The 24387-nt window shown below is 43.6% G+C and overlaps 1 protein-coding gene and 1 long non-coding RNA gene across 2 annotated transcripts in view; one reads left to right on the plus strand and one right to left on the minus strand.

Moving 5' to 3' along the window:
- Positions 1 to 62: 62 nt before the first annotated feature.
- LOC132385352 (uncharacterized) lies at positions 63 to 17535 on the plus strand. The gene is made up of 3 exons (XR_009509162.1): positions 63 to 230; positions 10012 to 10117; positions 16864 to 17535. It is a non-coding gene; the product is annotated as an uncharacterized LOC132385352 (long non-coding RNA).
- A 794-nt stretch (positions 17536 to 18329) lies between these two features.
- The window catches only part of LOC132385361 (heat shock 70 kDa protein), a 37233-nt gene continuing 31175 nt past the window's right edge, over positions 18330 to 24387 (minus strand). The window contains exon 5 of the mRNA XM_059957399.1: positions 18330 to 18358. Within this exon, the coding sequence (XP_059813382.1) occupies positions 18345 to 18358 (14 nt within the window). The 3' untranslated portion in view covers positions 18330 to 18344. The remainder of the gene's footprint in view (positions 18359 to 24387) is intronic.

A 24387-nucleotide genomic window follows, 5' to 3' on the forward strand; every position in this document is an offset into this window, starting at 1 on the left:
CGTTTGCATCACGGGCCACGTGACTCAATACTGCATAACCCGAGCCACTTCCGGGTTCGGAAGCGGATGAGAACTGGTTCTGCTTCTTGCAACTGTTCTTCTCCCGACTTTCCAGCTCACTCCTCCCTCGTACCTTTCCCTCCGACCAGTGGGATTTGGATTGAAATCTTCCCCACTCTGCCGGCTACCACGGGGCAGTGAGACGATGCTGTTCACTGGAGGAGGAGCGGGTATGTTCAGCGTTACCGTGTCCCGAGCCCAGGGAACGGGAACGAGTGTGCCGTGAATTTAGCCTCTCCGCGGTTTAACTCAATTCTACTTGTTTGTAGAAGGATTCAAAGGGGGGAAAGGGGCCACAGTAGTTGACAAAGGAAGTCAGAGATTGCATAGCATTAAAATAAAAGGAAATATAAGGTGAGTGAGAGGACAGATGATTGGGAAGTTTTTAAGGAACAACAGAACTTAACTAAAAAGACAATACGGGGAGAAAAAATGAGGTACGAACGCAAGCTAGCCAGGAATATAAAGGAAGATAGCAAAAGCTTTTTAGTATGTGAAGAGAAAAAAGATAGTTAAGAACAATGTTGGGCCCTTGAAGAATGAATTGGGTGAAATTGTTATGGGAAATGGAGAAATGGCAGAAGAATTTAATGAGTACTTTAGATCTGTTTTCACTAAGGAAGACACAAGCAATCTCCCAGATGTATGGATGGGCCAAGGACAGAGGAAATGAAACAGATTGACATTCGGAAGGAAGACTGATGGGACTGAAGGCTGACAAATCCCCAGGACCAGATGGTCTGCACCCTAGGGTACTAAAGGAGGTGGCCCTGGAAATTGTGGATGCATTGGTAATCATTTTCCAATGTTCCTTGGATTCAGGATCAGTTCCTGAGGATTGGAGAATGGCTAATGTTATCCCACTTTTTACGAAAGGAGGGAGGGAGAAAACAGAGAACTATCGACCTGTCAGCCTGACATCGGTGGTGGGAAAGATGCTAGAGTCCATTATTAAAGATGAAATAGTGGCATATCTAGATAGCAGTGATAGGATTGGGCTGAGCCAAGATGGATTTACCGAGGATAAATCATGCTTGACTAATCTGTTGGAGTTTTTCGAAAATGTAACCAGGAAGTTAGACAGGGGAGATCCAGTGGATGTAGTGTACCTCGATTTTCAGAAGGCATTTGATAAGGTCCCACATAGAAGACTGATGGGTAAAATCAAAGCTCAGGGCATCGGGGGGAAGGCATTGACATGGATAGGAAACTGGTTGGCAGATAGAAAGCAAAGGGTAGCGGTGAATGGGTGTTTCTTGGAATGGCAGGTGGTGACTAGTGGGGTGCCACAGGGCTCAGTATTGGGACCACAGCTGTTTACCATTTACGTTAATGATTTGGATGAAGGCATAGAAAATAACATCAGCAAATTTGCTGATGATACTAAGCTGGGTGGCAGTGTGACATGTGATGAGGATGTTAGAAGAATTCAGGGTGACTTGGATAGGCTGGGTGAGTGGGCAGATACTTGGCAGATGGCGTTTAATGTGAATAAGTGTGAGGTTATCCACTTTGGGAGTAAGAACAGGAAGGCAGATTATTATCTGAACGGTGTAGAGTTGGGTAAGGGAGAAATACAAAGAGATCTAGGAGTCCTTGTTCATCAGTCACTGAAGGTGAATGAGCAAATGCAGCAGGCAGTGAAGAAGGCTAATGGAATGTTGGCCTTTATTACAAAGGGAATTGAGTACAAGAGCAAGGAAATCCTCTTGCATTTGTACAGAGCCCTGGTGAGACCACACCTGGAGTATTGTGTACGGTTTTGGTCTCCAGGGTTAAGGAAGGACATCCTGGCTGTAGAGGAAGTGCAGCGTAGATTCACGAGGTTAATTCCTGGGATGTCTGGACTGTCTTACGCAGAGAGGTTAGAGAGACTGGGCTTGTACATGCTGGAATTAAGGAGATTGAGAGGGGATCTGATTGAAACATATAAGATTATTAAGGGATTGGACAAGATAGAGGCAGGAAATATGTTCCAGATGCTGGGAGAGTCCAGTACCAGAGGGCATGGTTTGAGAATAAGGGGTAGGTCATTTAGGACAGAGTTAAGGAGAAATTTCTTCTCCCAGACAGTTGTGGGGGTCTGGAATGCACTGCCTCGGAAGGTAGTGGAGGCTAATTCTCTGGATGCTTTCAAGAAGGAGCTAGATAGGTATCTTATGGATAGGGGAATCAAGGGATATGGGGACAAGGCAGGAACCGGGTATTGATAGGAATTGATCAGCCATGATCTCAAAATGGTGGTGCAGGCTCGAAGGGCCGAATGGTCTACTTCTGCACCTATTGTCTATTGTCTCTCTGCTCCCAGGTGAGGCTTTCCATTCCAGGACATCTCAAATGTCTAAATTCTTTAAAGGTTGTGGTTTCCCTTCTGCCATCATGAATGATGCCCTCACCTGCATCTCCTCCATTTCCCACACTTTGGCCCTCACCCCGTCCTCCCGTCACCACAACAGGGACTGTCCCCCTTGTCCTCACCTACTACCCCACCAGCCTCTGGATCCAACATATTATCCTCCGCAACTTCCGCCACCTTCAACAGGACCCCACCACCAAGCACATCTTTCCCTCTCTACCCCTATCAGCTTTTTGCAGGGATCGTTCCCTCCATGACTGCCTGGTCCACACGTCCCTCCCCACAGATCTCCCACCTGGCACTTAACCCTGCAAGTGTAAGTACTACACCTGTCCCTACACCTCCTCCCTTACCACCATTCAATGCCCCAAACAAGCCGTCCAGGTGTGGCAACACTTCACTTGTGAGTCTGTTGGGGTCATCTGTTGCATCCGGTGCTCCTGGTGCAGCCTCCTCTACATCGGCGAGACCCGACGCAGATTGGGGGACCGCTTCGCCAAACACCTCCGCTCCATCCGCCACAACAGACAGGATCTCCCGGTTGCCACCCACTTCAACTCTGCTTCACATTCCCATTTGGTTATGTCCATACATGGCCTCCTCTACTGCCACGATGAGGCCAGACTTGGATTGGAGGAACAACACCTCATATACCGTCTGGGCAGTCTTCAGCCCCTTGGCATGAACATCAAATTCTCCAACCTCTGGTAATTCCCTCCCTCTCCCTTCCCCCATCCCAGTTTCACTCGTCCTCCTCCTCCTACTGCCTATCAACTCTCTCATGATTCTGCCTTCTTCTACTACACAGCACTGTCCCCTTACATTCCTTCTTCATCTTTCCTGCCTATCCCCTCCCTGCTTCCCCCCCCCCATCCCTTGATCTTTCCTCTGATTGGTTTTTCACCTGGCACCTACCAGCCTTCTCCTTCTCTTCCCCCCACCCCCCACCTTCGTTATAGGGCCCCTGCCCCCTCCATCTTCAGTCCTGATGAGGGTCTCGGCCCGAAACATTGACTTCGTTTCCACGGATGCTGCCTGACCTGCTGAGTTCCTCCAATGTGTTGTATGTGTTGTTTTGACTCCAGCATCTGCAGAGTATTTTGTTTTCTTTTGGGCTGCCTTGAAATTACAAAACTATCTGTATTGTTGTAACTTTCGGTTCCTGTTTAAACTTTTTTCCTCTTCCTTGTTCATGAGTTTCCTATGCAACTTGGTTAACCCTTTACATAATATATGGCTTATTTAAGGAAAATGGATAATATTATTAACTTTGTTTCATGGAACACGAATGGTTTGAATCATCCAATTAAACGAAAGAAGTTTTTCAAAATTTTTCATAGTTTGAATGCTCAGATTATTTTTGCGCAGCAGACTCATGAGGAAGGAGGATAATTAGCTTTTATTTTAGGTTTTGGATAGGGCAACAGTTTCACTCAAACTCATCAACCAAAGTGAAAGGTGTTTCCATTTTTATAGACCCTTCAATCTCACTTGTTCGTCATGACATAATCTCAGATCCTTATGGTTAATGACTGGTTTACTCTATAACCAAAAAGTAGTTTTGGTTAATGTTTATGCAGCAAATACAGACTACCCTGAATTCTTTAAGCAGCTATTTATATCTCTTCCTAAATTAAATGAATATAGGTTAATAATGGGCCGAGATTTTAATTGCTGTTTGAATCCTATGTTGGTTATGTCTGCACCCAATCAGGTACTTCCAAACAAATCTGCTACCTTTATTAATTCCTTTTTAGTTGACTCAGGAATTTTAGAAATTTGGAGGGTTTTTACATCCTAATGAAAAAGAGTTCTTTCTTTTCTCACATTTGTCATAATTACTCTGGAATTGATTATTTCTTTATTGATTCTCATTTAGTTTCATCTGTTACTACCTGTGAGTATGATGCAATCGCCATTTCCAATCATGCCCTTTGAAATTATCAATTAAATTTAATGATGTGACTTTTAGTACTAGACAATGGTGGTTCAATTCTATCTTGCTTCAAGATTCAAATTTTGTTAATTTCATTAAAGAACAGATTGAATTTTTCCTTTCATCTAATTCAACGGAAGAAATTTCCGGTGGGATATTATGGGATACCTCCAAAGCATTTATCCATGGACAAATTATTTCATATTCTGCAGGATTGTAAAAAATGAATTAATAGTGAGATACATACATTGGTTGATAAGATTAAAGCAGTTGATAAATAATATTCTATTGCTCCCAATTTGGAGCTTTACAGAGAGAGTTGAACTTCAGATACAACATAGCTTGTTATTAACATCGCTGATTGAAAACCAATTACTTAAATCTAGGAGTCAATTTTATATACGTGGTGATAAATCAAATAAATTATTGGCTAATCAATTGAAAGCTACTTTGGCGGAACGACAGATTAATAGATTAATAAAGTTCGTAGACGGGACAGTACTTTGTCGGTTAACCATGATGAAATTAATAAATCTTTTCAAGAATTTTATACTAATTTATACCAATCAGAATTTCTGGTTGATCCTAATATAATGCATGATTTTTTTAAGGAAATTAAATATTCTGAAATTACCAGTTCATGAATGTTTTGCATTAGATGCACCCATTACTGAAGAAGGCAATTTTTTCAATAAATTCTAGTAAAGCACCTGGCCCAGATTGATATACAGCTGAAATTTAAAAAAAAACTTCTTGAGATTTACTCTCTCCCTGGTTATGCAGAATGTTTAAAGATGCTTTATTAGTAGGTAAATTACCACAATCCTTTTATGAAGCATCTATTTCTTTAATTCCTAAAGACCTCACTGAATGTGCGTCATACCAGCCCATATCTTTGTTGAATGTGGATTCTAAGATCTTTTCCAAAATATTAGCAATTAGATTAGAGAAGGTATTGCCTCAAATTATTTCTGAGGATCAGACAGGATTTATTAAAAATCGTTACTCACATTTTAACATTAGGAGGTTGATGAACATTGTGTACACTACGTCATCTAATACTTCAAAATGTGTTATTTTGCTTGACGCTGAGGCGTTTGATAGACATGAATGGGATTATTTAATATACTCGAGAAATTTAATTTTAGTTCATCTTGGATTCGACTGTTATACCCTTGGCTGCTGTATTAACCAATAATCAGAGATCCCCTTTCTTTTGGGCTTTTTCAAGGTACCAGACAGGGCTGTCCTTTTAGCCCTTTACTATTTGATATCCTTGGAGCCCTTGGCAATTGTTATTCATGATTTACCTGATATTTGGCATTATGCAGGGGAATAGGACGCATAAAATATCACTATATGTAGATGACCTGTTATATATTTCTAACTCATAACTGCAGGAATGGATTTCTAACACTACTTGCCCAGTTTAGTAGCTTTTCTGGTTACAAATTGAGTCTTGATAAGAGTGTGCTTTTCCCATTAAGTATGCAAATTCCAATTTACAGACAATCACCATTTAGATTGGTTACTGATTATTTTACTTGGGGGTTAAAATTGCTAAGTATAAGGATCTACTAAAAGTTAATTTTTTTTTTACCTTTTAATTGATCATGTTAAACAACTGTTTACTAAATAGTCCCCAATGTCCTTATCTTTGATTGGTAGAATTAATGCGATTAAGATGTTTATTTTACCTACATTTCTGTAACTATTTCAGGAGGTATCAATTTTTATTCCCAAATCTTTTTTTGATATTATTGATTCTAAAATTTCTTCATATATATTGCAGTATAGAAATCCCAGTTTAAGAAAGAAATATTTACAGAAATCAAAAAAGGAAGGCAGTTTGGCTTTGCCAAATCTTAGATTTTATTATTGGGCAATTTATATTCGATATATAATGTTTTGGACACGTGCTGGATGAAACTCAATCCCTAAGATGGTTGAACCTTGAGTGGGATTCTCTTCAGGGGTTTTCATTGGCTTCTAGTCTAGGAGCTGTGCTTCCCTTTGCAGTTACTAAATTGAATAAACAAATGATTAATGCAACATACAATACAAATATGGTTTCAATTTCGTAAATATTTTGGATTGAATAAATTTATCCTGTCAATTGCTATTGTAACTTTTTTTTCCAACCGTCTACAATTGACCAAGCTTTTGTTTTAAGGAAACCAAAAGGAATAACATGTTTTCATGATTTATTCATGGATGATTGTTTTATGTCTTCTGCTTCTTCTGAATTCCAGTCAGTACATTCCCAAGCGACTCAATCTGTCCTCATAGTCCAATCCCCTCATCTCTAGAATCAGCCTGGTGAGCACCACCTCCAAAGCCAGTCCATCCTTCCTCAAGTTGGGAGACCAGAACTGCATGCAGTTCTCCAGGTGCGGCCTCACCAGTACCCTGTACAGTTGCAGCATAGCCTCGTTGCTCTTAAATCCAATCTCTCTAGCAATGAAGGCCAACATCCCATTTGCCTTCTTGATAGCCTGCTGCACCTGCAAACCAACCTTTTGTGATTCCTGCACAATCACTCCCTGGTCCCTGTGCACAGTACCATGCTGTAATTTTTCCTCATTTAACTAATAATCTGCTCTTCCATTTTTCCTTCCCAAGCATTTACACATTTACCAACATTGTATTCCGTCAGTGAGACCCTTGCCCACTCACTTAACCTATCTATATCCGTCTGCGGACTCTATGTATCTTTGGCACAATTTGCTTTTACACTCAATTTAGCATCATCAGCAAACCTAGATACACTACACTCGGTCCCTTCTTCCAGATCTGACACAAGATCCGCTACCGCTCCCTGGACATAGGATTTGTACGTCTCTCCCACTCACACACACATTCCCGTTCCATCATTGGGAGTATCTACAGGAGGAGCTGCCTTGAGAAGGCAACAACCATCATCAAAGATCCCCACTTTTGGGCCATGCAATCTTCTCACAGCTCCCATCATTCAGCCCTCCACACTGTCTACAACACCCCCAACTTTTGTGCCATCAGCAAATGTACTAACCCATCCCTCCACTTCCTCATCCAGGTCACTTATAAAATTCACAAGAAGCAGGGGTCCCAGAACAGATCCCTGAAGCACACCGCTGGTCACCGAACTCCACGCAGGAGTACGAGCTATCTATAACCAAACTTTGCCTTCTGTGGGCAAGCCAATTCTGCATCCACAAAGCAAGGTCTCTTTGTATCCCATGCCTCCTTACTTTCTGAATGAGCCTTGCATGGGGAACCTTCTCAAATGTCCTGGTGAAATCCCTATACAGTGGCATGCAAAAGTTTGGGCACCCCGGTCAAAATTTCTGTTACTGTGAATAGCTAAGTGAGTAAAAGATGACCTGATTTCCAAAAGGCATGAAGTTAAAGATGACACATTTCCTTAATATTTTAAGCAAGATTACTTTTTTATTTCCATCTTTCACAGTTTCAAAACAACAAAAAAAAGAAAAGGGCCCGAAGGAAAGTTTGGGCATCCTGTATGGTCAGTACTTAGTAACACCCCCTTTGGCAAGTATCACAGATCGTAAACACTTTCTGTAGCCAGAATTTGCTAGTATTTAATTGAATTCATTCTTCCCTCTACCAGTGAAATGTTCCCCGTTCACTGTTCACTGGCTGCAACACAAGCCCGGGGGGGGGGGGGGGGGGGAAGAGGAGGGGGCAGTTGGAGAGGTGTTCTTTTCATGAAATTCTACACTTTTCTCCCCCCAAACATACCTTTGCTCATTGTGGTCAAAAATTTCTATTTTAACTTCATCAGTCCACAGGACTTGTTTCTAGAATGCATCAGGTTTGTTTAGATGTTCCTTTGCAAACTTCTGACACTGAATTTTGTGGTGAGGATGCAGGAAAGGTTTTCTTCTGCTGATTCTTCCATGAAGGTCATATTTGTGCAGGTGTCACAGCCCAGTAGAACAGTGCACCACCACTCCAGAGTCTGCTAAATCTTCCTGAAGGTCTTTTTGCGGTCAAACAGGGGTTTTGAGTTGCCTTTCTAGCAATCCTCCATGCAGTTTTGCTTGGAAGGTTTTCTTGGTCTTCCAGACCTCAACTTGACCTCCACCATTCCTGTTAACTGCCATTTCTTAATTACATCACGAACTAAGGAAACGGCTACCTGAAAACGCTTTGCTATCTTATAGCATTCTCCTGCTTTGTGGGCATCATTTATTTTAATCTTCAGAGTGCTGAAAGATCGGCTGGCAGTGTTGGTCTAGAGAAACCTGAGGTGGAAAACCTCTTGTTTGTGTGGATGCTGTGTGATCTGTTCCCCCGTTACAAATCAGTACCACGAAATAACAGCAAGTACAATTAAATGATTTAACTCTTTAATTCTCCATCTGACTAAAGGATTAGTAAAGTAAAACAAAAAGAAAAGGGCCAATTTTAATGAAACAGTCAAGTGGGCACAAGTTGGAGCTCACAGTTTTCTCCTGCTGGTCCTTTTCTTTTCACAATATTTTTATTCCGAAGAAAAAACAAGATTTACAGAGTGCAACACATAGATACATATCGACATAAATTGTGTACATTCATATATTGTAATAAAATTGATCAAAATGTTATACATAAAGGTATACCACTCAGTAATCAAAAATTTAAAGGTAGGTCATACATCATAAAAGAAATTTTTTATATAAAAAAATTCAACCCCCTACCAACTACCAAAGAAAAAAGCTGATGGATGATAATGGATAATTAGAAAAAAAAACATATTCGCTTAAGAAGATAGAAATATACATAAAAGTCTGTGCTCTGTTATGCTTTATAAATTGGAAAAGTAATTTAGGAAAGGTCCCCAGATAATCATAAAAAGATTGTTTCAAATTTAAGACTGAGCAGCGGATCTTCTCTAAGTTTAAATAAAACATAATATCACGTAGCCATTGAAGATGTGTAGGAGGGGTAGACTCCTTCCATTTAAGTAAGATTGCTCTCCTTGCTAAAAGAGAGGTAAAAACTAAAACCTGTAAGTTAGGAGTATTTAAAGTTGTATCTTCATTTGCAATAATAGCAAACAAGATGGTAAGGGGATTTGGGTCAAATTGGACCCTAAAAAGTTGTGAGAAGGTATGGAATACTTCCCGCCAAAACTTTTCAATTTTAGGGCAAAACCAAAACATGAATTAAAGAGGCATCAGCAGAGTTGCATTTATTACAAAGTGGAGAAACATTCGGATAAAAACAGAGTTTCCAGTGATACAGAATAACCTATCAACTGGTCAGGTTCAATTGTATGACACACACTGCAAAGGAGCTTCTGGAAAAGTACAGAATCACCTGTACTACTGTTACTGAAAATTCAATGAACAATTACTCATACAGGTGATTATATAAGCATTATTAGCAAACTGGAAGAACAAGAACAATGTTACTCTAATCCAACACTACCTTCCTGTCTGCACTGAAAGAATGTCAAAGGTCAACAGCAAAATAAAACACCTTAAGGAAGGTCTTACCTGCTCCCCCTCCCCACACCTGGGTCACTTACTCACCCTCTTCACGCCAGAGCCTCTCACTCCCAACTCCAAAGTCTCCAGACTGCTTGACCCCAACTTCTTTCTAGTAGCTGCTGTTCATTACCTGATTACCCAATCACTGTCGACTATCAATTTGCAAATGTGTCTCCTTGAAGGTCCTAGTGAGGTGAAACTTACCACCAAGTGGGACGGGAAAACGTTCGAAAAAACAACAGAGGGCAACGACAACAGCCACAAGGAAGGAAAAGTTGAAGTATGAAGGTAAGCGAGTTTAGCAAGAGTGCATGGCATTTCAGGAGAAATACGAGCATGGATAGAGCTTTGGCTATTGGAAGGGGGCAAAGAGTGGGAACTAAGAGGTCCTTTTCTGATTGGCTGCCGTTCCTCAGGGGTCAGTTTTGGGACTACTTCTCTGTACATTGTATATCAGTGATTTGGCTGACAGGATCTCTGGCTTTGTGGCCAAGATTGTGGATGATACAGAGATAGATGGAGGGGCAGGTAGAATTGTGGAAGGAGAGAGGGTGCAGAAGGACTTGGATTGATTCTGAGAATAGGCAAAGAAATGACAATTTTCCAAATGGAGAGAATATGTAAAAATCATGAGGTGCAAAAGGACATGCTAGTCCTTGTGCAGGATTCCCAAGGTTAACTTGCAGATGGAATCGGTGGGAAGGAAGGCAAATGCAATTTTAGCATTCATTTCGAGAGGACTAGACTAGTAAAGCAGGGATGTAATGCTGAGGCTTTGTAAGGCTCTGGTGAGGCCTGATTCGGATTATTGTGAGCAGTTTTGTGCTCCTTATCTAAGAAAGGATGTGCTGATATTGGGAGGGTTCAAAGGGGGTTCAGGAAATTGATCCCAGCAATGTAAGGCTTCTCAAATGAGGAAAGTTTGGCTCTGAGCCTGCACTTGCTGGAATTTAGGGAAATAGAAAGTGGGGGAGGATCTCACTGAATCCTATTGAATGTTGGAAGGCCAAGATGGAGTGGGTGTGGAGAGGATGTTTCCTATAGTGAGGGAGCCTAGGACGAGAGGGCACAACCTCAGGGTTGTCCATTTATAACAGAGATCGGGAGGAATTTCTTCAGCCAGAAGGTGGTGAATCTGTGGAATTCATTGCCACAGGGGTCTGTGGAGGCCAGGTCACTGGGTGTATTTAAGGCAGAGATTCATAGGTTCTTGATAAGTCAGGGCGTGAAAGATTACGGGAGGAAGGCAAGCGAATGGAGTCGAGAGGGAAATGGATCAGTCATGATCAAACGGTGGAGTTGATTTGAAGAACCGAATGGCCTAATTTGTTCCTCTGTCTTTTGGTCTAAGTCGCCTTGCTCACCACCCCCTCTCCTCATTACTGCTGTGAGGGAGGAGGTAGCAGAGCCTGAGGACGGACACTCATCATGGACAGAACAGTAGCATAACGGGTAGCAGGTCACTATTACAGAGCCAGGGACACTGGTTCGATTCCCACCACCATCTGTAAAGAGATGTATGTTCTTCCCGTCACCGCACGGGATCCGAAGGGTGCTCAGGTTTCTGGTTTACTCCCAGCTTCCAAAGACACCCAGATGAATGGGTTAATTGGTCAGATGGGTGTGATTTAGCAGAACAGGTTCATCGGGTTGGAAGACCCTGTTACTGTGGTTTATTTCTCTACAAATTAAAGACCAGTTTTAGAACAGCTTCCTAATGTTCATCAGATGTCTGAATGGTCCGTGAACCCATGAACACCAGCTCACTATCATCTCCCTTTCTGCATAATCTACTTTTTACACATTTCTTATTCTACTTTTTTATGTATTCCACTGCGTTGGTGCTTCAACAGAAAAAACTGTCATGTGTATCTCAGTGATAATGAACCTGATCTGATTCTGAACTTGTTCAAATGTCAGTGTTTATTTTGTTGTGTGTTATGTATAAGTCTGTCGGATCTACCAATTCCATTTCCCTGACATTTTTGTCTGCACCCTGCCCTGGGATATCTTCCCAAAATCAACACCTCACACTTAGCATCATGGAATCATAGAAAGCTAAAGCATAGAAACAGGCCCTTTAACATAGAAATCAAAATCACATCCACCACTTTTGCCAGCAGCTTGTTCCACACTCTTTCCCCCCCCCCCACCTCGGTGAAGTGGTTTCCCCTCATGATCCCCTTAAACATTTCACTTTCACCCTTAACCCATGACCTCCAGTTGTCGTGTCACCCAATCTCAGTGGAAAAAGTCTGCTTGTATTTACCCTATCTATACCCTTCATAATGTTGTATACCTCTATCAAATCTCCCCTCAGTCTTCTATGTTCCAGGGAATAAAGTTATAACCGACTCAATCTTTTCTTGTTCCTCATGTCTCCAGTCCTGGCAACATCCTGTAAATTTTCTCTGCAAACTTTCAATCTTATTTGCATCTTTCCTGTAGGTAGGTGACCAAAACTGCACCCAGTTCTCCAAATTAGGCCTCACCAACATCATACAACTTGAACATAGCAACCCATCTCCTGTGCTCACTATTTTGATCGATGAAGGCCAATATGCCAAATACTTTCTTTAAGACCCTAGCTACCTGCAACACACATTTTCAATGAATTATGGTTGTGCATTCCCAGGCCCCTTTGTTCCACCACACTCCTCAGTGCCCGACCATTCAATGTAAGACGTACCCTGGTTGGTCCTACTGAAATTCAACACCTCGTACTTGTCTGCATGAAATTCCATCTGCCATTTTTCATCCCATTTTTCCAGCTGGTATGGATCCCACTGTAGGCTATGATCATCTTCCTCACTGTCCACTACAACACAAATCTTGGCATCATCTGCAAATTTACTGATCCAGTTTACCACATTATCATCCAGAATGTTGATACAGATGACAAACAACAACAGACACATCACCGACCCCTACAGCAGTCCACTAGTCACAGAGGAAACTATCTGTTACCGATCTCTGGCTTCTTCCATAATCCAATTTACTACCTCATCTTCAATGTCAAGTAATGGAATCGTCTTGACCAATGTCCCATGCGGGACTTTGTCAAAGGCCTTACTGAAGTCCACGTAGATAACATGCACTGCCTTGACCGTATTGACCAATTTCCCATGTGGGACTTTGTCAAAGGCCTTGCTGAAGTCCACGTAGATAACATCCACTGCCTTGATCGTATTGACCAATGTCCCATGTGGGACTTTGTCAAAGGCCTTGCTGAAGTCCACGTAGATAACATCCACTGCCTTGATCGTATTGACCAATGTCCCATGTGGGACTTTGTCAAAGGCCTTGCTGAAATCCACATAGATAACATCCACTCCCTTGCCTTTATCAACTTTCCTGGTAACTTCCTCGAAAAACTCTATAAGATTGGTTAGACACGACCTACCACACACAAAGCCATCCTGACTATCCCTAATCAATCCCGTCTATTAAATACTCATATTTAAGAATACCGTCCGATAACTTTCTCACTACTGATGTCAGACTCAGCGGCCTATAATTTCCTGGTTCATTCCTAGAGCCTTTCGTAAGCAGCAGAACAGCATCAGCTATTCTTCACTCATCTCGTACCTCACCTGTCATGAAGGATGATTTAACTAGGACCCCTGCAGTTTCAGCACTTGCATTCCACAGGGTCCGAGGAAATACCTTGTGAGGAGTGAGCACCTCCTCTGTAATCTGTACAGGCTCCAGGTCCTCACTGCTGCTTGGCCTCACTTCTTTTGACTCTGTGTCCATCTCCCAAGTTGATACAGATGCGTAAAATCAATTTAAGATCTCCCCGTTTCTTTTGGCTTCAAGCCTAGATTACCATTGTGATCTTGCAGTGGACCAATTTTGTCCTTTGCAATCCTTTTGCTCTTAACATACTGTGTCTGTAGAAGCCCTTAGGATTCTCCTGCTACTTGGTCTGTTGGAGCAACTTAATGCCTTCTTTTAGCCTTCCTTGTTTCTTTAAGTGTTCTCTTGCATTGCCTTGAAATTCAAGTCAAGTCAACTTTTATTGTCATTTCGACCATTACTGCTGGTACAGTGCATAGTAAAAATGAGACAACGTTTTTCAGGACCATGGTTTACATGACACAGTACAAAAAACTAGACTGAAGTACGTAATAAAAAAAACAGAGAAAGCTACACTAGACTGCAGACGTACACATGACTGCGTAAAGAGCACAAAAATAGTGCAGGCTTTACAATAAATCATAAGCTGGACAATAGGGCAAGGTGTCAGTCCAAGCTAATGACATAATGATCACTAGATGCAAAGTTTTCGAGTTTAACTCCAGCTGCCATTCCTTGGCCCTGTTCCCCAGGTCATCTGGAATTCCGTGTATTCCGAGATAACCCTCTTCACTGTGCACTACCTCACCAACTTTGTTGATCGGGTAAACTTATTTGAAGAGGGACACTGCACAATCCCTTCGGTACACCATTGGTCACAGGCCCCCACTTTAGAGGAACTCCATTCCCATCGCAACTCTTAACTACCAAGGCCAATATTGTGTCCATTTCCTTATCTCACCCTCGATCCTACGTGTTCTCACCTTCCAGACTAGCTACAACATGACATCTTTTCAAAGACCCCATAGACAACATCTGCCTTGCCATGTCAATCCTCTTGGCCACAGCTTGTCCCCACCGTGTATCTCACCCACCCAATGGCTTATGTGAAGTAATGGTCTGGAGGGATCTAAATGAGGTCTCCACCATTCGTGGCCCTGCTGCCTACCTGTTGCTGTACCCAGCCCACAGTCACCCACTCTTTGGCTCAGAGGTGCTCCCTCCCCCGATGCTCCCTCATTGGCCCTGCATACAATAACAATATGTTACAAAGGAAGAGAATTTAGCAAAAAAAAAGCACCTAAATTAAAGACAAGTAAGCTTAGTGTCCTCCCCAAGCCCCACAACACAAGAAAAAACAACAGCAACTCCAGGCCAACCACAACACAATATAGAGAGGACAGCCAAGCTCCCAGACTGTGAATACACTCAGCAACAGAGGATAATAATGCCTTCTACCAGAAGAAAAAAGGAGCTGAAAGCAAGGGACCGAAGAGAAAAAAAAAACCTAGTCAAGAGGAAGGTTATGAAAGTACTCGATAAAAGGTCCCCAGACCTTATGGAACTTTAGATCCGAATTGAGAACTGAATAATGAATTTTTTCGAGGTCCAAACAGGCCACGATGTCGTTAAGCCATTGAGCATGAGTGGGCGGGGCAGCATCTCTCCATCTGAGGAGGATCAAGCGTCTAGCCAGGAGAGAGGCAAAGGATAATATTCGGCATTTGGTCGGACCCAGACATAAATCTGTCTCGCCCCAGAAACCGAACAAAGCAATTAAGGGGTTTGGTTCTAGGTGTTGATTCAGAATATATGATAACATAGTGAAGACATCTTTCCAAAATTTCTCCAAGCTAGGACAGAACCAGTACATATGAATAAAAGAGGCCTCACCCCTCTTGCATTTATCACAGAGCGGACTAATGTCAGGGTAGAATCGAGATTGTTTAGATTTAGACATATGGGCTCTATGAACAATCTTAAGCTGTAAAAGGCAGTGGCGAGCACAAAGAGAGGTTGAGTTAACCGATTTGAGAACTGAATCCCAGCTCTCCTCAGATAAAGAGATATTTAAATCCTGCTCCCAGGCCATTTTGATTTTATCCATGGGGGTCCGTCGTAAGGCCGCTAGTTTATCTCGGATGATTGATATTAAGCCTTTACCTAGTGGATTCATGGAAAGAAATAGGTCCATAGTATTTTTCGCAGGCATTTCAGGGAAGTTAGGAATTAAAGGAGCAATAAAGTGTCGGATTTGGATATATCTGAAAAAATGAGCATTGGGCAGATTGAACTTAACAGAGAGCTGCTGAAAAGAAGCGAAGCGATTATCAATGAAAAGATCTTCAAAATGTCTAATGCCCTTCCTATACCAAACCTGGAATGCTGAATCGTATGTAGTAGGTAGAAATAGGTGATTATGAGCAATAGGGCTGGAAACGGAAAACCCCTGGAAACCATAGGATTTCCTGATCTGAGCCCATATACGCAAAGTGTGCTAACAAGAGGATTAGCTATTGATCTGGGCAGACTACTAGGGAGTGCAGAGATAGATAATTCTTTGGTGGAGCTCAGCTCCATCGCCACCCAGTTAGGGCACTCAGGTTGGCCATGGAAGAAAGACCAGAAGGTAGCACAACGTATATTGGCCGCCCAATAATATAAACGAAAGCTAGGTAAAGCCATGCCGCCCTCCTTTTTAGATTTTTGGAGATGGACCTTACCAATTCTAGAGCGCTTATTCTGCCACAGATATGACAAAATAATAGAATCTAAGGAATCAAAAAAAGATTTAGGAATAAAAATTGGGATAGATTGAAATAGGTATAAAAATTTGGGGAGAACATACATTTTATCTGGAGGGATCTAAATGAGGTCTCCACCATTCATGGCCCTGCTGCCTACCTGTTGCTGTACCCAGCCCACAGCCACTCCCTTTTTGGCTCAGAGGTGCTCCCTCATTGGCCCTGAGGTACTTCCTTCTAGCTCCCTTGAAACCGGTCACTTCCTCCAGCTCAGACGTGCCACCCCCACCAAATGGATGATCCTTCCCCCGTCCAGTGCTGCTCATGGCCTGGGCTCCTTCTGCTCCTGCACACGGAGTGGCTGAGTCAGGTGTGGAAGCCCCTCAAACGCTGAAAGGGTTTATTAACCTGAGGAGCTATGTAAGAGTTGAATGAAAGTTTTCAAAGGAAAATGAATAAGGTAAACAGTAATACTCAGATCTTGAGTTGCAAAGAGTCCTTGAACGTGAGCCTGTAGGTCGTAGAATCAGTTCAGGGTGAAGTTATCCACGCCGGTACAGGAGTCTGATAGTTGAAAGGTAATACCTGTTCCTGAAGCTGGTGGTGTGGGACCAAAGGCTTCTGACCCTTCTGCCTGATTGTATCAGTGAGATGAGGGTGTTGTCAGGACCGCGAGGGTCTTTGATGATGAACGCTGTTTCCTTGTGGCAGTGTTCCTTGTAAATGTGCCCATTCCTGGGAATGCCTGTGATGGACTGGACTGTATCCACCACTTTCTTCAGCATTTTCCGTCCTTGGGCATTGGAGTTTCCACACCAGGCTGCGATGCAACCAGCTGGAATGTTCTCCACTCCACGTCATTAGAACTTTGTCAGTTTTTGTTGACATGTGAATCTACACAAGTAAGAAAGTAGAGGTGCGGTTGAGCCTTTGTGATGACGCTTACGTGCCGGTCCCAGAATAGATCCCCTGATGTGATGATGCCAAGGAATTTTTACCGTACTGACTCCCTCTGCCCAAGTGAGGACTGGCTCATGTACCTCCGGTTTCCTCCTATAGTCTGTAATCAGCTCTTGGCTTTGCTGACATAGACCATGAAATATAAGAACAGAATTAGGACATTTGGCCCATCAAGTCTACTCTAGCATTCCAACATAGCTGAACCATTTTTCCCTCTCCGCCCCAAACTCCTGCCTTCTCCCATATCCCTTCATCCCTGACCAATCCATCAATCTCTGCCTTAAATATACCCAGTGACTTGACCAACACAGCCATCTGTGGCAACAAGTTATGGGTTGTGTGTGAGGGTGTGTTTTGGTTGTGTGTTTGTGTGAGGGTGACTGCAGGTTGAAGAAGGGAGATCGGGGCACTCAATGGATTTCTTGTTTTTAGCCGAGACACCAGACACGCTGGTCAGACGGATGTAGCAGTCTGTCACATGATCCTTCTGCTCCCGCCATATCATCAGGACAGCGCAGAATTGACTTCCGAGCACCTCCGAGCCAAGCTTTACGATGGACAGTGCATGTTGTGCAACAACGTGAGGAGCCCAGGCTTTGTCTGAATCGCCAATTTTCCACCCAAAGAACAGTAAAGGCTTTCTCAATAAGAGGAGTCAATTTCCTTCTTTGAGATCTTAGTGTATACTCGTCAGAAATGTGACAGAGAGTCGTAGTTGTTGCAACATTGGCAAGACATTCTGCAATCACAAATACTCCTGAAAATACTTTATTATAATGAATACAGTAGATGAACATCAATGTGATTGCAAACCAATATCATGTAAACACAATGCATAGAATGGTGTGTGTGTGATGCTTTATTCCCTTTCGAAAACCTGTCCTGCCTTGTAGCATCCACCCTGCCTAAGCAAGCCCAGGAATACCTGGACACGATGGAGATCTTTTCACTTTACATTGCGGGCAACATTTTAATTGATTTGAATAATGAATTGAAATAACAAATATAGGTGATTTTTGAAAAATGGTGAGTGATAGGGAGATTTCATGGTGATTTTGCTTGATCAGCAGCCCAAAATCCATAAAGTACACCAAAAGTATTCAGGAAGCAATTCTTTGTTGTCCGGTGTTACTGACCTTGTCGGAGGGAAACCAGAGGGTCATGAGCCAGTCCTCATCGGAAGGTCAGAGGTGGAGAGGGTCAGCAACTTTAAATTCCGAGGTGTTAGTATTTCAAATGACCTGTCCTGGGTTAACAAATAAATGCAATTATGAAGAAAGCATGGCAGCAAGATTCAGCATGACCTCTAAAACTTTGACAAACTTCTATAGATGAGCGGTGGAGAGTATATTGACCAGCTGCTTCACAGCCTGGTATGGAAACACCAATGCCCTCGAATGGAAAATGCTACAAAAAGTAGTGGATATGGCCCAGTCCACCATGGGTCAGCAACCCCAACTGTTGTGCACATTGACATGAAATGTTGTCGCAGGAAAGCAGCATCCTTCATCAGGGACCACCCCATCACCCAGGACATGCTCTCCTCTCGGTGCTGCCATCAGGAATTAGGAACAGAAACCTTAAGACTCACACCCATGGTTCAGGAACAGTTATTACCCCTCAGCCATCAGGTTGTTGAACCAAATGTGATCATTTTCCTTGTCCCATCATGGAAATGTTCCTACAACCGATGAGATTTTCAAGGACCCTTCATTTCATGTTCTTGATATTTTTGCTTATTTATTTATTATTATTAATTCTTAATTTTGTATTTGCACAGTGTGTTGTCTTCTGCACTCAGGCTGACAGCCCCAGTGGGTGGATTTTCATTCATTCTGTTATGGTTATTCCGAGCGTGTGACCACAAGAAAGTGAATCTCAGGGTTGTGTATAGTGACATATATGCACTATGATATTAAAGTTTACTTTGAACATTGGCCTGTGGTTCACTACAGGGTACCTAATGTGTAAAGTGTTAAACCTGAGTTGTGAATGTTGGAGATATGACTGGTGGGTTTGTGACTAACACAAGTTGGTGGTGTTGTGGAGAGAAAGGAAGGTTGTCATGGATACAGATCACATGGAAAGTTGTTCCGAGAGAGGGCAGATGGAGTTCATTACAGGAACGGTACTAACATGGACAGAAGATTGGTTGACTGGCAGAAGGTGAAGAGTGGGATTGAAGGAGAGCATTGTCTGGTTGGCTGCCAGGGACTAGTGGTGTTCCACAGGGGCCGGCGTTGGGACCACTTCTTTTCACAGCATAGGCCAATGATTTGCGTGGCAGAATTGATAGTTTTCTGGCCAAGTTTAAGAATGATACAAAGATAGGTTGAGGGGCGAGTAGTGTTGAGGAAGCTGGGAGTCTGCAGAAGAACAAATTAGGAGAATGGGCAAAGAACACAGACACATAGAATAGTACAGCACATTACAGGCCCTAGTGTATCTACCTCCACCACTGACTCAGGCCGTGCATTCCATGAACCTACCACGCTCTGAGTGAAAAACCTTCCTCTAATATCCCCCTTGAACTTCCCGCCCTTTACCGTAAAGCCATGTCCTCTTGTACTGAGCAGTGGTGCCCTGGGGAAGAGGCACTGGCTGTCCACTCTGTCTATTCCTCTTAATATCTTGTACACCTCTATCATGTCTCCTCTCATCCTCCTTCTCTCCAAAGAGAAAAGCCCTAGCTCCCTTGCTCTCTGATCATAATCCATACTCTCTAAACCAGGCAGCATCCTGGTAAATCTCCTCTGTACCCTTTCCAATGTTTCCACATCCTTCCTATAGTGAGGTGACCAGAACTGCACTCAGTACTCCAAGTGTGGCCTAAATAGAGTTTTATAGAGCTGCATCATTACATTGTGTCTCTTAAACTCTATCCCTTGACTTAAGAAAGCTAACACCCCATAAGCTTTCTTAACTACCCCATCTACCTGTGAGGCAACTTTCAGGGATCTGTGGACATGTACCCCCAGATCCCTCTGCTCCTCCACACTACCAAGTATCCTGCCATTTACTTTGTACTCTGCCTTGGAGTTTGTCCTTCCAAAGTGTACCACCTCACACTTCTCCGGGTTGAACTCCATTTGCCACTTCTCAGCCCACTTCTGCATCCTATCAATGTCTCTCTGCAATCTTCGAGAATCCTCTACACTATCTACAACACCACCAACTTTTGTGTCATCTGCAAACTTGCCAACCCAGCCTTCTACCTCCACATCCAGGTCGTTAATAAAAATCATGAAAAGTAGAGGTCCCAGAACAGATCCTTGTGGGACACCAGTAGTCACAACCCTCCAATCCAAATGTACTCCCTCCACCACGACCCTCTGCCTTCTGCAGGCAAGCCAATTCTGAATCCACCTGGCCAAAGTTCCCTGGATCCCATGCCTTCTGACTTTCTGAATAAGCCTACCATGTGGAACCTTGTCAAAAGCCTTACTAAAATCCATGTAGATCACATCCACTGCACTACCCTCATCGATATACCTGGTCACCTCCTCAAAGAACTCTATCAGGTTTGTTAGACACAATCTTCTCTTCACAAAGCCGTACTGGCTGTCCCTGATCAGACCATGATTCTCTAAATGCCCATAGATCTTATGTCTAACAATCTTTTCCAACAGCATTCCCACCACAGATGTAAGGTTCACTGTTCTATAATTACCAGGACTATCCCTACTACCTTTTTTGAACAAGAGGACAACATTCGCCTCCCTCCAATCCTCTGGTACCATTCCTGTGGACAACGAGGATATAAAGATCCTAGCCAGAGGCTCAGCAATCTCTTCCCTCGCCTCGTGGAGCAGCCTGGGGAATATTCCGTCAGGCCCCGGGGACTTGTCCTTCCTAATCTATTTCATCAACTCTAACACCTCCTCTCCCTTCATATGAACATGCTCCAGAACATCAACCTCACTCATATTGTCCTCACCGTCATCAAGTTCCCTCTCAGTGGTGAATACCGAAGAGAAGTATTCATTGAGGACCTCGCTCACTTCCACAGCCTCCAGGCACATCTTCCCACTTTTATCTCTAATCGGTCCGACCTTCCCTCCTGTCATCCTTTTGTTCTTCACATAATTGAAGAATGCCCAGGAGTTTTCCTTTACCCTACTCACCAAGGCCTTCTCATGGCCCCTTCTTGCTCTTCTCAGCCCCTTCTTCTCCTTTCTTGCTACCCTATATTCCTCAATAGACCCATCAGATCCTTGCTTCCTAAACCTCATGTATGCTGCCTTCTTCCACCTGACTAGATTTTCCACCTCCCTTGTCACCCATGGTTCCTTCACCCTACCATTCTTTATCTTCCTCACTGGGACAAATTTATCCCTAACATCCTGCAAGAGATCCTTACTTATCTTGAACCTATCAGCCTCTGCCTCAAATACATCCAGTGGCCTCATGCTCGGTACACCTGTAAATCTGCTCAATAATGAAAATATCTAATCAGTCTATCATGTGGCAGCAACTCAATACAGCAAAGCATGCAGGCATGGTCAAGAGGTTCAGTTACTGTTCAGACCAATCATTAGAAAGGGGAGGAAATGTGATCAAAGTGACTTTGACTGTGGAGTGATTGTTGGTGCCAGATGGGGTGGTTTGAGTATCTCAGAATATGCTGATCTCCTGGGATTTTCAAGCACAACAGTCTCTTATGGAGGATGATGCAGAAAAATAACCAACAAAATGCTTCCATTGAGTGGCAGTTCTTTGGGTGAAAATGTCTTGTTAATGAGGGAGACCGGAAGAGAATACCAGAGTGGCTTACGCTGACAGAAATGTGACAATAAAGAACATAAACTTAATGAACATGAGAAATAGGAGCAGGAGTAGTCCATCTGTCCTGTCGAGCCTGCTCCGCCATTCAATCAGATCATGGCGATCTGATCATGGACTCATCTCCTCCTACCCACCTTTTCTCTACAACCCTTAATTCCCCCCACTATGAAAAAACCCATCCAACCTTATCGTAAATATATTCACTGAGGAAGCCTCCACTGCTTCATTGGGCAGAGGATCACACAGATTCACCACTCTTTGAGAAAAGCAGTTCCTCCTCGTCTGCGTCCAAAATATACTCCCTGAATCTTGAGGCTATGTCCACTAGTTCTAATCTCAGCTACCAGTGGAAACAACTTCCTTGCCTCTGTCTTATCAATCCCTTTCATAATTTTATATGCTTCTATAAGATCTCTCAATCTTCTGAATTCCAGTGAGTACAGTCTCAGGCAACTCAATCTCTCCTCATAGTCTAACCCTCTCATGTCTGGAATCAACCTGATGAACCTCCTCTGCACCGCTTCCAAAGCCAGTATATCCTTCCTCAAGTCTGGAGACCAGAACTGCACACAGTACTCCAGGTACAGCCTCACCTGTACCCTGTATAGTTGCAGCATGACCTCCCTGTTCTTGAATTCAATCCCTCTAGCAATGAAGGCCAGCATCCCATTTGCCTTCTTGATGGCCGGCTGTACCTGCAAACCAACCTTTTGTGATTCATGCACAAGCACAGCGCAGCATCATGCTGCAATTTGCTCTTTCGTTTTTCCTCCAAAGTGGATGACCTCACATTTACCAACATTGTACTCCATCGGCCAGACCCTTGCCCACTCACTTAATCTATATCTATGAGTCCGTCTGCAGACTCTCACAGCAAAGTCCACTCTTTACCTTCTGCCAGTCAGCCAATCTTCCATCCATGCTAGTACCTTTCCTGTAAAACCACGGGTTCCTATCCGGTTAAGCAGCCTCATGAGTGGGACCTTGTCAAAGACCTTCTGGAAATCCAAATAAGCAACATCCATGACTCATCCTTGTCTGTCCTGTCTGTCATTTCCTTATCAAATCCCATCAGATTTGTCAGGAAAGATATCTCCCGAAGGAAACCATGTTGACTATGGTCTATTTATCATGTGGCTGTCAGCACTCCAAAACATTATCGTCAATAAACCTGTTCCTCCAATATCATCTGAATCATTGAGGTCAGACTAACTGAGTGATCACTACTTGTCCCTCCATAATCCATTGAGCCACCTCTTTCAGGACCCTAAGTGTCCACATGGTGCAGGTGACTTATCTACCTTCAGCTACCCAAGCACCTTCTGTGTAATAGTAATAACACTCACTTCTGCCCTGACACTCTCGGAGTTCTGACAAACTGCTGCTGTCTTCCACAGTGAAGACAGATGCAAAATACTTCGACTTCACCCAACAATCACCCCCCCCTCCCCCCTCCATTATTACCTCTCCAGTATCATATTCCAGCAGTCCGATATCCACTCTTGCCTCCAGAGGAGAGGGTGGGAGGATGGGATTGAGAAATATCACTCCTGACTGAATGGAGCAGTAGTCTCAATGGGCCGAATGGTCTCATTCTGCTCCTGCATCGTCCAGAAGTTCCCTTCAACCTCCAGGTGGAGAATGGGAAGCCTCACCTGGAATTACCGTCTGTACATCAGCACTCGTAGTGATGTCCCACACCTTACCTCCGTCCATCCCAGCAGACACGGGCTTCCGAGACATCGCCTGAGGTGGGTAGACAACCCGTCTCCCACATTCCCCTGTCTGGATGGGGCCACACCACAGCTGTAAAACACGGCCGGTCTGTCTCAGGGGTGAGCTGCTCTCTGTAGATCCACGTTCTCCGGTGGTTGGACGGGTCTCCTGGGGAGGGTTTGTGAACTCAGGACAACGGGAGCAGGAAGAACGTCTATCCCACACGGCTTGTCTCCCAGGATCGGTGACACAGAGTCACACTTCACAGAGACAGGCCCTTCGGCCCATCTGGTCCCTGTCAGCCCAGATGCTCAACAGAGCCAGTTCCACTTGCATGCATTTATCCCAAAACCTTTCCTATCCATGTACCTCTCCGAGAGGCGTTTACATATTGTTACCGTACCTGCTTCAGTCTGCTCATTCCATGTACGGACCACCCTCTCATTGAAAATGTTGCCCCTCAGGTTCCCATTAAACCTCTCACCTCAAGCCCGTTGCCTCTGGTACTGCATTCCATCACCTCGGGTGAAAGACTGTGCATTCACCCCATCCATCCCCTTCATGATTTTATACCCCTCTGTAAGGTCACCCCTCAGCCCCATAAACTCCAATGAACAACGTTCCAACCTGCTGTCTCGATTGGACGAGAAGGAGAGGTTGGACAAACTGGATTTGTTTTCTCTGGAGCTGCGGAATCTGACGGGAGACCTGATAGTGATGAGATGATGAGAGGCTGAGAGAGCAGACAGCCGGTGTCCTTCCCCAGTCTAACAC

Source organism: Hypanus sabinus (assembly GCF_030144855.1).
Source record: "Hypanus sabinus isolate sHypSab1 chromosome 1 unlocalized genomic scaffold, sHypSab1.hap1 SUPER_1_unloc_1, whole genome shotgun sequence".
In the NCBI taxonomy this organism is placed as follows: domain Eukaryota; kingdom Metazoa; phylum Chordata; class Chondrichthyes; order Myliobatiformes; family Dasyatidae; genus Hypanus; species Hypanus sabinus.